Genomic DNA, 15,758 nt, shown 5'->3' on the forward strand with positions numbered 1-15,758 from the left:
CACGCAATGACTCTAAATAATAATGATCACGCCACCAAACACACATTCAAACTAAAGCCTGTTTTGAAATGTAAGAAGTAGAAAGTACAGTTGTTAAAAATGTAAGAAGTAAACGTAAAAAGTCGTCAGAAAAAATGTACTTAAGTACAGTAACGAAGTATTTGGACTCCACTACTTCCCCACCTCTGGATTTGATGGCGCTGGTTTCCAAACACCTGAGTGATAAACTCAGTGTAGCGTGCGGCATAGAAAATGCCGTGCGCTTGGTAGCGAGCCAAAGTGCAAAATGTATTACTCAAGAGCCCGGCTTCCCAATTGAAGCCAGCTGGGTTTTTGAAGCATTAGCCGGTACAAGCAGAGACAACCTGAGCGCCGACACTCCTGGGTAAACGAAACAGAAACCCCCCTCCTCTACCGACATCCACCACCCCCCCTCCACCCCGCGGCCTACCATCAGCACCTGGGAAAATGGATTTGAAACGAGGGCAGCTCCCCTACCCCCCCCCCCCCCCCCCCCAAATGAGCAGATGGGAGGCTTCCGCAACGATTATCACCACATTACCTGGGAGTCTGTTGACGAACAGGAACAATACAGCCGGCGCTAATAAACCCCAATCAAACATGACATCCCCGCTAATGTAACTCACTTCTCTATCCCTACAAGGCAGGACTAGTCGCAATAGATTCCTTTTTCAAATCAAACGGCACCCGGCTACAGCAGTGATCTCTTTCATAGGGCTATCTTTGGATCTGCTTATGATCATAAAAGCATGGTGGAGTCATTAGTAAGACATAGAAAACAGTATTTCCTCATGGATTTAACTCGTGTTAGACCATTAGACTCTGAAACTCCACCAATATTTATATGATGGAGTTCATATTTGTGTCTATATGAATTCATATGTATGTTGGTACTGTATTCAGGCCTGCAAAGCCCATTGGGAGGATAGGTGACATTTCTGAGGATAACTGAACTTCGCTAAGCAATTCATTCATTGTTAATGTGTTGGCGTTGCCGATGGGCAAAACCAAGCTTCAGTAGTTAAGCTAAGTTAACAATGTTAAGTTCCAATTTCTCATTACTGTAAATATTTTAATTAGAGGGGACGCTCTTCCACGATGAAAAAGTATTCCGACCTACAGGAATCACAGAGGTTGCATATCTATTATTATATATGAATGTTGCCAAAATGATATATATGTTGTTATTTAAACGTGAGGTCAAGCAGGGTCCTTCTTTAAGTGTAATGTGTATGCACCAATGGAGCAGATTTGGAAGCCTTCCAAATCAAAAAGTCTACATAAATCACAAGTGTTAAAGATCTTTCATTGAAAAGTTACATTTGCCAAATGCAACCATTTTGCATCTAATATGTCAAAGTTGATGCAAGCTTGTCAGATCTCAGTTTATGTCTTACGAAATGTTGTAAATGTGATTGTGAGAAAAGGTTTATTTTCAGTGTGATTTGTGGTATAATAAATGACAACGGAGGAATTGAAGAGGTTTCTCTGGCATGTAGCAGAGTTTCTCTCCCCTCAACTTCACACTTCTTTTCCACTCTCTTCTTTTGTTTTAGTGTTAGTGCTCGGCTTTCTCCCTCTGGGAGTCTAGCACTCTCTCTGTGTCTCTCATGTCTCCTTTTTTCTACCCAAAGAAGCCCAACTGTAACAACAGTGGTCTCTGAAGAACCAGGGGATTCCAGACAGCTGACCTCAGAGCTGTTGGTCCACTGCTGAGATACAAATATTTATCGCTATCGCATTCGGCTCAGCGGTGAGCCACCCTGCCACGAGGAGCCCTCCCTGGATCCAATCGGATTGGATGCCACTAGAAACAAATAAAACTAGCCCATATTGTCTATTTTCCTTCTTTTAAACCAACCAATGCACCAATTGAAGAAAAGTGAAAGAAATATTTGCCAAGAAAGTGGTATTCATTCCCCATTTTCCTAAAATGAAAGTACTGAAAGTTCTGCTGGAAGTTGAAGTTTTAACATATGTATATATATTTCTTAGAGGACGCTACCTTAAGCTTCTTACTTAACTTGCTACATCATAAAGTACATATTGAACGACAATGCTCCGTGTGTGCCTTCTTTATACTTCAATGTTGCACTGATTATTACCTTTGTATGACTCTATTTCCATCTCCTTGGTTCTTTTCTTTTTGTTCTTTTTTCCTGTTCAAAATTAGGATTGATATGCAGTCTGTTTGTGTTGTCAAAGAAAAGGGAAAAAAAGGAGCAGCTTATATTTCTCAGATCTGGGTGAATTGGATAAATCACTGTGCTAAGTAAAAACACCACTAAGGGTCTGAAGAAGCCAGAGTACACAATATATTCCTTTTCAAAGCACCCGCTGCAGTAGTTTGTGTTTGACACTGATCAAGCATAATCATCAGGGCGATCAGGGCTTGTGTGTGTAAAGAGCACACACTGACACACACTCACACACTCACAAAGAGCATCTCCCCCTCTATCTTCCCAGTGCAAGTAGAGCTAACCACTCCAGGGAGCTGGAGACTCAATTAATGACATACATACAGCACTTGCAAGATGTCAGGGAGAAAGAAACACACAATATGCACATTAAAGGCCCTTCTATACTGTGTCTGTGTGTGAGTGTGTGTCTCTTGTACTCGCATGCATGCAGCATAGTATGTAGGCTAAGGTCGGCCTCTGGGAAATGCTGTATGCTCCTCTGCATTATGCGCCTTGGAGCCTTAACATATTTGATGCTCAGCAACAAACTGTAACCTGTTCTGAGCTGAACGCTGTAACCAAGCTGCACTGTGGACTGTTACATTTAAGCAGAAAATGTAGACGTCTATCACATTGCATAACACAAACATGACTAACAGTGGTTGTCAATGTGGATGTTTGCTTTTAAATACCTTAGTTTCTAGTAGTGGAGCACATTTGTCGAATCAAATGTTCACATGGACGTTACAGTGTGTCCCGTCCCCACTCAATGAAAACGTTGTTATTGTTGCTGAATACATTATACAGTGGCCCTTTATAAAAATATACTCAAACTGTACTCTTATCTTTGGAGTCGCTGTCACAGGAAGGTTGGCGGTAGGAAAGGCCAGTCGACTGGAGGCTGTAAGAAAAGGCTTAATAAGTATAAATAACTATTTGTAGGATTTGATAAATGTGTGAATAGTATTTATGTAAAGAAAAGCCTTGTATTGCTTTAAAGGCAATACATTTCCTTGCATGCCATGTCCAAAACCTTATATATCCAAAAGACAAATGACAACAAGAAAAATGTAAACAACCTATCCAGTCCCCTCACTTGTTTATTCATTCAGTCATTTTACTCCTGTCCAAGAATGTTTTTTAATTGAATCTTATTTTTTAATTTAGGAACATTATTTTGGGAATAGAACAGAAGGTGTACGTTATTTCAAAAATGTCTAAAATTGTTCTTATTTTTTGGAAGTTGCACACGCCCTCACCTTTTCATCTATCAGCCACCCATCAAGTTATTTAATCAGTAGCTTAAACATTTTATAAGTTCCTGCTCTAGTCTAGTTTTTAGCTTAGTTCATCCAATAGTTGTACCTACTATATCTCCTGTGTCTTTGTGTCCTTGAGCCAACTGTGCGGACGTCTCTTTTTGGGAGTGACACCTCTGTGGTCTCCCTCACCTTCTCCCTCTGTCTCCCCCACCTCGGCCTGCTGGGTGGGGGGGGGGGGGGTCCACTTTTGCTGCTCACACATCCCGAGGTCAGATGTCATTGCTGTTCTCCCTGCAAAAAAGGTGAGAAGAGCAGAGCACGGGTCAGTGGTGCTGAAATCTCATTTAAGAGATTGACCCCCGGGGGGGGGCCGGCTGGAGATGTCGTCACCGGGGATGATGTATAGGTTTGGGCTGAGACAGGAACACACACAAACCTAGGTCTTCAGAGCGTGTCAGAGTGGGAACACATCTTGTATCGGATAAGATGAAACTTTAAATGAGTCTCATATCAAAACAGAGATGTAATAATAACAGGGTAGAAATGAAAACCAAAGGGCATTGATAAGAATAAGGACAGGGTAATTCAACATGAAACAGGTTAAATAGAAATGTATGGGTCATGTAGGAGAAGTTGGTATCAGCTGATTCAGTTTAGAGGTGCTATACAGCTATAATATACCATATGACAGTGATTTCATCAACTTTTTATGTTGTACTGTTATTGGAAGCTTTAATGATTGCAGTCGTCAGCACCTACTGTAGAGTAAATACAATCAGATTAAAGTTGAACTAGTCATATGTGCAAGTGAGTGGCTCTGCAAAGCATTTGGTGATGCTATGCACTGTTTGCATGGTTTTTTTAAAAGTCTTTGGCACTCTGTCTTGAAGCAAAGAAACATTAATGAGTCTAGTTGTACTGCTGTTAAAAAAAATAAAACTGTGTCTCACCTACCATTTGTTAATTATTCAAGCAAAAAGCATCCTGCAAATGACAATCAACCTTTCTGATCACATACTGTAAGCCTCGTCTACAACTAGTGAGATTTATTTATCTTCCTTTTGTGATTTGACATAACATTCTTGCCGAGTACAGCTTTAGTTTAAGATACAAAGGATGGGTAGTGAGTGTCTCAGGATCAGATCATTTCAGCAGATGCTCACTAGCAGCTTTTAACCGGATGTAAAATGACAGATTATCGAGCAAATTGAGATACGTTAGTGATTTCAGGTGATAGGATAGATACACTCATTGTGTCACTTTTTGTTTCATATTTTGTTTGTGTATTCTTGATTCAATGTCAAGTGGAATCAGAACATCAGGTATTTGGTGAGTGGAGGAAAGTGTGTGTGTGTGTGTGTGTGTGTGTGTGTGTGTGTGTGTGTGTGAGTGTCTCTTGTACTGTGGCTTTATACATCACCCTTAAAGGTCTGTTCGAGCATTAAGACTTGAAGTTGAAAAATGTTCTTTATGTTTTGGTCAAAACATGGGTCGATGGTCTTGAATACATAGATATAGTTATTCTAAGCAATGTGGAAGTGTCTGGACGCTGAAAATGGACGCATTTTAAATAGATATGTTATTCTTGATTTCCCTGTCTCTGTAGAGCGTGTCTTTCTGTCATTCTCATGCATCAGGGGAACCACATGGCCTTATACACGCCATTTGTGTTACTTTCTTGAATTATTGCGAGTAGTATGGTTGTCAGAGCGAACAGAAGGGAACAAAGAGTGAAATGAACCCCTCATTGATCTCCGTATTGAGAACATCTGCCCCGAACCTGGGGGGGGCCGGGAGACTCGGAGGAGTTGTGGGAAGTTGCGTGCATACCAAGCAGCAGAGCTCAGGTATATACCGAGTGATTGTGGTGTGTTGGATTGAGAGTTCATTTGCATATGGAACGTGAACTCTTATGACCTAAAGGCATGCTCCACAGTTAATATGTTATTCTGGCTTCACCCTTAAATTACCCACAGTATATAACACATTTAGAAGTCATCAAGAGGATCCATTTTTTTTTTTATATTTGTATAAATGTGTTCCTTTACCTTAACAATCCAATGGTCACTGGTTTATAGTGAATCAACCACATTTTTAACCACTTTTCAAATAAAACTTAACAGGGAAAACAAGTAGTGCAATAATTAGCTTCTATAAGAGCCGATAAGTACAGCAAATAATAATTCGATGCTGACTGCATGTTGCCTTTTCTTTTTGTAAATATCCACCTTAAATATTTCTATGAAGCCTTCATTAAACATATATTGCATTTTTAGCTCATTTAAATTATTCCGAAATGTTTTTTGACACTTGACTGACTTGTAACAGGCTTCTTTATTTAATTCCAGCGACTACAATGGACCTTTGTTGAAGTATTAATTCATATTAATTCATTTTTGACAGCAAAAATGTCTATGAAAGTAAAAGACAAATAACGTATAAAATGTGCCTTCAACAATAATAAAAACACGGAAGAAGGGGTGGATTGATCCGACGCTGCACCCAGAGGTTAGAAAATAGACCAGAATGCATTGCAACCACACCAAAGATTGGGTATGAACGGCCATCCATAAACTACTTGGCTAGCTAGCTGTACCTGAGCGACAGGGCCACACCCCAAAAAAAGTTATTCTGGGATATGCAGGAACTCCAACTGAAGTATAATTAGACGAGGCAGTTTGAAAGAAAGCGGGTTCAGGAGAAATGTAAGTTAAACCACTTAATCACAGAATACCTCCTGGAATGCATTGAAATCACAGATTGATGATATCTCCGAGTGTAACAGTATCCGAGGGAGGGGTTTGCTTTTAACTGCCAGCTGCTGGAGTTTTGCGGTGCAGCTGTTATTAAATAAATGTCCCATCTTAAGCTCCGTATCATGGAGATCAAACGTAGGGGGGGTTTGAAACCTGCCGTAATTACAAAAGGAGGAGAGCTGAATTTCAAATATTTCATATCATACTGTAATCCTGACGCTGTATCCGTTTCACACAAGACAAACACTCTGATGGGGCTTTCCTTACTTCCCTGGCACATGTGGGGGCGATTATTAAGGGCTGAGTGTTTACGGCGGGTCCAGATGTCGGGTGTTTAACATGGCACGGGCCGAGTGGCGAGGTTTGACAGCTTGCGGTACGACTCTACCTACACTTTGGTTGTTGAGCGCCTGAGGAAAATGTCAAAACATGCAGATAAGGGCCAAGTAAATGTGATTACAGCGAGTCGTTTTCTCCAATCTGCCTCACGTCGGTCAGCACCTCTCGCGTGTTTGGAGGAAAAGATCCAAGGATACACGGCTTCTTCTCAAATAGATGGATAGGGGGGTAAATAGACGCCTGATATTCAGAAAAAGGCGTATAGCACGTCCATTAGCTTGTCATGATGTAGTAGTAGGTGAATGATAAAAGAAAACTATGATGAATGAATGAGCGGTTGAATTAATGCATGACAGAATGAGTAAATGAATGGACAGAGAAGAAATGTAGAGGGTCAAAGGGAAACATCTGTTTGGTAAGTCACTGATTAGCCTGGCAATGATCTAATGAGGAAGGGAGTGAATTAGGAACGGACATATCAAACAGAATCATCCGCAGATAGGAAAAGGAAAAAGGGAGGTTGGTAGGTGTGTCAATGACTTAATGATGTGAGTGAATGAATTACCAGATTATAGGAGAAATCTCTCAGAAGGTTCAAAGAAAGGAGGGAAGGGCGGAAATCAATCAGCAAGTTGAATAAAAAGTGAAGGGAAAGCGTGTGAGCATAGTTGAGTAACCTGCTGGATTTTAAGCATGAAAGAGAAAAATGGAAATCAGATCAAATCTAATAATCAAGATTCATTTGTACTCTAAAGTGTTATATGTGACGAGACAAGAAACAAACGTTGGCCGCAGAAGAGACCTCCATGTACGGTATATCAAGGTAAGGTTAAAGAATGTCCAAATATTATGCTGATTTTCTTCAAAGCTGACCTGAAAAAAAAGGAAATTACACAGAGATGGTTATTGTCTATCTAATAATTAAAGATTTAAGCTAAAACGTATTGTAGTATAGGGTTAGGGTTAGATTTTCATTCTTATATGTGACTAGACAAGGAACACACTTTGGCCGCAGAAGAGACCTCCATGTATATCAAGGTAAGTTAAAACAAAAAAAAGCAGATAACCCCGAGTATCTGCAGGCTCGGGGGCAATCACACATTTCAGAATATGCTGCTGTCAATTTAATATTCCTGGCCTGTGGGGGAGTGGGAGATCAGGTGACTGGGGGTATAAATAGGCCAATCCGCCATCACTTGGTCTCCTTGACAGGATCAGAGTGACTGAGGACTGACTCTGGTGTCAGTCAAAATCAGCACAGATGTCGCTGAGGGACCCACGAGTCTGGGGTTTACATCTGTGTACTCTGAAGTGTCGGGGTGGAGGTGGGCGGTGGGGGGCTGGGTGGGGGTCTGGAGGTGAACGGAGAAATGCAAAAGGTTTCACCGATGGGATGCAAAAGCGAGGCGGCGGCGGTTTCATTGATGCCGCTCCAGGCGGTGCATCCCTGAGCAGATGTAACTGTCAGACTCAAATATACATGAATGTTTCTGGAGGGTAAACAAACACAAAGTACGGAGGAATAAACTAAAATCCCGGACGAAAAGGGCTCCAGGTCTATTTTAGGTAAACAACTAGCTTCCTTTACGGTTTCTAATCAGGTGTATTTTAGTAGAAACACACTAGACACTCAAGACATAGAAAATAGAAACACTGCTGATTGAAGAAATGTGTATATTGTTGTATAAGAGCCAGAATACTTTCGTCAAGTCCACCAATAGTACATGTGTCTGAATCTCACAGGTTTTATACACTTCTTTTTGAGTTTACACCTTTGGACCTTTTACACATGTTACATGATCCTATGCTCAATAACACACTGCAGACACACATGTGCACATTCATGGTACAAAGGTCTCTTTAGATGAGACACATGATCATATCGTGTAAATTATTTCAACAACACCTTCGCGGTGTCGGCCCGGGGAAATGTTTATTGGAGGAGGAGGAGGAGGAGGAGGAGGAGGAGGAGATACCACGTGAGGATACCTACAATTACACACATGTTTGCTTCAAAGCAAATACCGAGCGTTATAGGCAATTGAAACTGCTGATGAAAGATGTTTCCTACTGACGTGTTATACCTTTTGAATTTGTCCATTACCATGCAAAGAAGGTACCCAGTGCTCTCCCTGCGGATGACTCTTGCATAGGTGGAAAAGCCTCTAAAAACAGCATTAAGATCATTAAAGGCTAGTAAAAGTCTCCAGTGGAAGCTATTGAAATTCATTTAACAGCTCCTTGATGCAGGCTTTAAAGACTGGGCAAGTCAAGGTTTGGAGGAAAAATCAGATACTCGCAAAAACTGGCAGTTAATTCTATATAAAACTGCAAATTATGAACAGAAATCTTTTTTTTAAAATGCTTTCTCGCACTATTGGCCACCGACACAGCTTCTGGATGCATTTCTGGTCTTTTTATTCATGTAAATAACATTTACCGGGGTTATTATTGTTATTATAGTAGGCTATCTTTCCTGTTAGCTATTTTACAAAGTAGTGTTTGCTTAAAATAGCATGATCACAGCATGAGAAAGCATTAAAGAGGTGTTTGACAAGCAGGTGCACCCGCTATCCATTAAATCACAGAGGCAATGTGCAACAACTTAACTGGTCATTAGGAGCTATTTCTACGGCTTTTTCACAGAAGTCTCTTTTACTCGTAGCACAGGCAGCTAAACACCTTTTTGTAAAGGCAGTGGATGTTATGTTACATTTTCCTTTCTTATATCCCCCCAGCTTGGCTTATAAAATTCTTAGTGTTTTTTCTCCATTATGCCATTCTCCTGGATTCCCTGGGAAATTCAACGCACCCTTTATAATTACTGCACCAACTGCCGGATGACAAGTCTCATTTGCCTTTGCTGGAAGAGGTTGTCTCTTTCCTTAAGTACCTCTGTTGTGCTGATGCCCTCCCCTTGTCACTACAAATTCCCATCTTTACCTACGCAGCCGGTGGCGCCTTCAAATATGGATACACGGCCTGCTTAAGGAGAGCGCTGTCAAGATAAACATAGATAAGGATGCTCAAAGGGGCTGGATTTCCTGTGTCGCGATTAATGCCGTGTGGGTGAACATGGTGGAAGAAATACAAGGTTTGCTTTGTCATAGGTGGGCCGATTTCCTTTAGAGATATCTGACCGGGGAGGTGACTTTCCCATATCTTGCACTCAGGATGAATATTTGTTAGTTTTGGAGTTCATACTTTTTTATAAGGTAAGATTTAGGACATCTGTTTCAATCGTTACACTCTATTTCGCAATTTTAAGACACGATGTGTTGTATTGTGGCCTCAATACACCTGGAATATGATTGAGGGAAATTCCTGATACAAACAATGGTGTTTTTTTTTAAGCTGTTACAGGTTTGTGTGTACATTAAATATCTATAAAAGCAGTAAAACAGGCCATTATTTGTATTTATCTACAGTAATGGTTACACTTTATTTCGCAATTTTGAGACACAATTTGTTATATTGTGGCATCAAAACACCTGAAATCTCATTGAGGGAAATTCATAATAAGTAGTACATAAATATATATATATATTTGTTTTAAACTACTAAAGGTTTGTGTATACATGAAACATCTATAAAAGCAGTACACTTTATTTGTATTTATCTACAGTGGACACAAGCTCCTCCCTTACTGATTTGAATTCATCAAGGATCCATTTTGTAGTTTTCAAATAAGGATTTAACACTATTGAAATCTAGTAGAAATTGTAGATAAGTAGTACAATATTTGCTAAATCTTTTGATGCTATTAAAGCTTTGAGTGAGTCTAAAATGTATAAAAACGGTAACAAAACAGGCCTATATTTTCATACATACGTATTGTCACCGTTGTTTAAGTTAAAGTCTGAGCCTCCCCTGGGTTTAGTGTCACATGAGATGCAGAATTGATATGCGGTTGGAGTTGTGCGCAACATTACATGCTAAGGATTAAGACGTGAGGTTGAAGTGCTTTGTAATCTGTTTGTGCTGTTTGCGTGTCAGAGGGTGTTATGGTCACCTGGGATGGACACTCAGCTGATATCTCATCCATGAAGCATGAGCATACTGGCTGCTAACAGGACAACATGTCGAGAGTATCAGGGGGAAACAAACCTTTATGTTTTCTTGTTCTGTTGTTTTGCTATTTTAAATGATAATACAGTACATGAATGAAACGATTCTAAAGAGCCACCAGTGAGATGTTCTCAATATCAGCCAGAAAGTAGATTTTATAAATCAGATTATTTAGATGCTGACTGAAGTGGGAAAAAAAGTGTCATCTACCACAGATATAAGGGTGTTAATTTCCAAAAAATTAAGGGGGAGATGTCTCTACTCTGAAGAAAAACGGTATAATTTAAGAAGGTTGTCTTATCAAATTAAATCCAAAAAAGAAACTAATGAGAACTTGAAAGTTTAGTTTCTAAAGAAAAAAGTGCAAAGTGATACAAGCTCAATATTGTGCTGATTTGCTGCAAAACTGAGAAGAAATGCAAAGAGAACAAGCCGTGCCTTTTCTGATGTGCATTAAGGTTGCTTTGCTAACCCTCATGTGAATAGATAGTGTATACATTTAATTTGAACTCCTAAAAAAGCGACATTTAGTAACCTACGAGTGAGGATTGCATGCATCTGGATGATAACGGTGCTCTAACTGGTTATTGTCCATTCTGTTTTCCCCATGTTCCTCGTTCCACCTGACAGATGGCTCAAACAGACAGGTATCTGGTATGAACACGACATCCGAATATGTAATTTCTTTTGTGAAGGCCCATCCCCTGTTGTCTCTGTTCCACGAGGATATGGTCCTGTCTGAATGTCTGCTCTGTTCCTCCGTCTGTCTCAAAGTGAGCACATGGTTCATGCATTAATCAGCAGCACGGTGATTCCCAGGTTGTCCCATGATGCACTGCCTCCGGTGATCTGGATACCGGAGCCAGTGCCATTACGCCGAGCCAGTCACCGCTAAACAAATATGAAACCAACGCCACTTTGTGTCACATTTTTTTACATTCAACAGAGGTCGCGTGAAAAGCTAGGGAACCTTTTTTTCGCCCCATCTGTGAGCTAAAAAGGTGGGCGAGCCTCTTGGGAAGTGTGCAGAGAGAAAAGAGAGTGTAAGCCATTACAGATATCACACAGCTATCTAAGATGCATGATCCCTGTGGCCACTTCCAAACATGCACTCTCTTACCTGCGTATCCGAACCACAAGAGGGGACTTCAATCCATAAAATATGATGCTTTCGACAAGAGCAAAGGGACAAAGTGGAGTTGTCACATGATGAAGTGGCAGCTAAGGTCATGAATTCATGCATTCACCTTGGAATCGCACACAAAAACAGAGCAAGATTACAGACTATATCGTGAATGACTGGGAGCAAATAAATGTTATATGCTGCTAGACAAATACATTTTATATGCTACACAAATACCGCCAGGGTCCATTGAATTTTTGGAATATTTGGTTGCAGATTCAAATGTTAAAAAGGGGGGTTCGTTTAGCATGAAACACTTTCAATAACTAAAGGATAAGTTAAAAAAGAAAGTGAGTTCAAAGAAAACTATTTATGCTAAAAAGTTAGCAATGATTGAGAGTCAGAGCTAAACATTTCAGATGTGTGTATCTCACACTGCAATTTAACCTGTTAAACCCGAGAGGACCCTAATCCGGGTCTGGCGGGTCGTTTTTTAACAAAACTGTGTCTCAGGGCTTCTTAATATTTAAAAACCTATTAATGTGTCATATTCACTTAACGGTTAGAAACTCAGCTAACTGAAGATATGAACCATTTTTACCGAAACAAAGCACAAGTCTCACAAGAAGCGTCTAAATTAGCACTGAGCTAACGCAGTTAGCACAGAACTCACGGTATAAATACTCTTATTACTTATCCTAACTGCACATCCAATCCAGCGATTAGCAAACTGAGATTCCACAGATTCCAGAAATATAATCTCTGAGCGATCAGAACTCGCAAGCACAGACATCACAACACGTAGCTTTACGGAGCAATCACGGGAGATCGTCTCACCTTTGCGGTTATTCTGATCAAAAGTCGTGTTCAATGGCATTAAAACGATAGAAACGCTGCTGAAGGTTAATCCAATGGTTAATCCAATGTGTCTGTGTCACTTTGAAATGATTCCTAATAATCCATCATTCAATTTTTATGTCAAAAACGGAGATTTCATATTGGCTTCATGTACCTTTTTATTAAATGAGTGTTTTTAAATGCCATTGTATAATATGTTTCTTATGCTCTTCCATGTTTGTAAAGCACTTTGAATTGCCTTGTGTTGATTGTCATTGTAAGAAACTTGTAACAGCTTAACATTATTAATAAGACTTTCTTTGTTAATGAGTGAAAATTGCAGCAGCATCTGTGTGGGTTTTTACACGGATCACATGTGTACTGGTAAATGTGAAACTGGGTCAACTTTGAACTTGAGTCGGTGATTGCCGTAAGCAAAACAAACACTAATATAAAGAAGAATATATGAATACGATTCCAGGGGAAATCATTTGTTTCGTTTGTTTAGAACCTTACTTTGACTTACCCTATATCAGTCTGACGCTACATAAATATACAATATGACTTCAGATCATAAATAATTTAATATCATGAAGCTGCTCTGGGTAACATATTTACATACTTGCAAAAATGCACCCGTCTCATAAGCTTAAACTAACGCTGAGAGAAAGTAGACTTTGTGTCCAGATTACATTCTGCTGTCCATCAGAATGATCATTTTAAGAACACTTCTGCATATAAGATTATGAAGTTAATCGTAAAATATTGTTTTTTATTATGATGATGAAAATGACTAACGTTTTCTTTTTGAGTTACGCAATAAAGTCAAATCACATGTGCTCACTAACGAAACACTCTAGTTTTCTGATCCACAAATTAGAAACATCTGGTTATAATGAATACTTTTTTTGTATATTTACGCTATTAAGTCATTAAAGAATACAAGTACAAAATGTGCTTCAGTCATTATACTACATATTAATGCAGTGATGACTAAAACTTAATGATATAGGGGAAAAACACTTAAATAACCAGAGAATACGTTGTTAAAACCCAGCTGAAGCACTGAAGTAAAACTGAGCTGTTGAAGTTAAAAACTCCATCTGTTTACACTGAAGCGCTGCGGTAGCACAGACTTGCTATAAGTAGGAGCTTTGCTGAACAAAATATGACATTCATGCATCAACAGAAAGTTAGAAAATCAGAACGCAGCTGGTTGATGCTTGTTTGACTTCTACCATAATGTCTGAATGTTTGATTTAAGATCGTCAACACAATACTCAACATAGCCTAGCTTCTCCTTAGCACCTAGGAATGTCAGTCTTTTTCTAGCTTGATTCCAGCTTGGTCCAGAGGTTCAGATTGAGGCATCCAGAGGAGCTGACATGCCTTTGCTCCTGTGTGTTTCCCACTGGGAAATCCAGGAGCTGATGGATGTAGAATTGGTTCCAAGCGTGTGTGTGTGTGTGGTGATTATTTAGACCTAAACCTGTCCTCTAATAAGCATTCTGCATCACGCCTCGTTCGGCATGAACCTTCTTTTTTGCTGCATCCCGACTACATCAGCTGTTAATTGGTTTATTTTCTCCCGCAGATGAAAGTTCTTTCACAAGAGAGCCAGGCAATGAGTACAAGGAGGTTCCGTGAAGAAAAGGGGGGCGAGAAGTCACTTTTGATGATATTACGTTTTAATTATTTCTGTAAATACAGGAGGCTGGGGCTCCTGGGCCAAACTGTCAGTCGATTTTTTCATTTCACGTGCTGTTGTAAGGTGTCTAGGTCCAGCCAGCCGTCTAGCTGAGTAGCTGACGTTCCACCGGCGGCCATGAAGGAATAAAACACACACACATCACCACACACCCCTCTTCTTTCATCTTCTTAATGGACATTCCACCACAAACGTCGGCGAGTCTACCTGACTGCAATCCTTTAAAGTTTAATTCACTCTACATTTAGCCCCGGTCATAAATACCATATTAGGTAGCAGCAGCATGTTTTATGTGCTCCCTATGGTCGCGCTTTTGTTTTAATGAAGCCATTTGCAACTTATGAGCAAAAAAAAGTCGCATATTAGATGGGATAGATCAGTCAGAGCTATTCCCACACTGTGTTTTATACATGGGCTGAAATAAAATGAGGCCGGTGCCCATCCAGCAGCCAGGAAGGAGCGCTGCATTCTGACATCTTTCTCGCTCCTTGCTGGTTTAAGGAGGTCTCTTATCGGGGAAGTGACTGATGACTTACTGCTAAGAGTTGACTTCATCACATTATTCACCTGCTATAGGGAAATATTTACAGGAAATGTGCCTTTGTGTGTTTACATAAAAATGAACTGGTATCGTTTCTGGTCGTGGACACTCATTTACAAACAGCATTCTCTAAATATGTTGGATACTGAGCAGGGCCCAATGGGACAAGGAACCCCAATTATAACTCCATGATAATAAATAACACAATGACGTACACAAAAACCCACACACACACACACACACACACACACACACACACACACACACACACACACACACACACACACACACACACACACACACACACACACACACACACACACACACACACACACACACACACACACACACACACACACACACACACACACACACACACACACACACACACACCTGTTCTGAACAAATTAAGCTCCTGTCTGGGTCTTATTTCATTTTCTATAGATGAATAGTGCCAACTTTGAATTGCTGTAAATAGTTATCGAGGCAAGTATTAAAAGCCATGACATTTTCATAAATTGAGCGTCAAGAATATACTTTTTTCCCTATCCTATTTCATCAATTGCTCTATTTTACAATGTCTCTTCTCTTCTTCCGTGAGACGCTATTGAGGCAGACTGTATCATTTTCTGTTATAAGCGTTATTATTATTATTATTATGCCTCTGTATCAATGTCACCGTGACAAATGTCTCATGTATCCGTGCAGATGCTCTTTCTTTCTTCAGAGCCATGTGGCAGGAGCCTTATCACAACAAGCATTCACTCCCGTTGGTTTCAGATCTCCACATCTTAAGGGAGGTTTCTGATTGTGTATGCTAAAGACGGCAATAACAAATGCAAATGTATGGACCAGTTAAGTGTCACCTCACTTTAAACGTAAGGAAGCCATCCAAGATGTTCCCCCCCCGCCTCTCCCTTTAT

The 15,758-nt window shown here is 40.1% G+C and overlaps 1 protein-coding gene across 3 annotated transcripts in view; it reads right to left on the bottom strand.

The window, feature by feature from the left end:
- Positions 1 to 15,758, bottom strand: part of LOC307031291 (uncharacterized protein) — a 247,408-nt gene that overhangs the window by 189,417 nt on the left and 42,233 nt on the right. For 2 of the 3 annotated variants that reach the window (XM_079668258.1, XM_079668259.1), the window contains exons 2-3: positions 3,571 to 3,754; positions 3,047 to 3,102 (exon numbers count right to left, since the gene is read on the bottom strand). In XM_079668258.1, coding sequence (XP_079524384.1) covers positions 3,047 to 3,102; positions 3,571 to 3,754 — 240 coding nt within the window. The remainder of the gene's footprint in view (positions 1 to 3,046; positions 3,103 to 3,570; positions 3,755 to 15,758) is intronic. The other variant, XM_079668260.1, reaches the window with a different exon arrangement.

This window comes from Notothenia rossii (assembly GCF_949606895.1).
Source record: "Notothenia rossii genome assembly, chromosome: 3".
In the NCBI taxonomy this organism is placed as follows: Eukaryota; Metazoa; Chordata; class Actinopteri; order Perciformes; family Nototheniidae; genus Notothenia; species Notothenia rossii.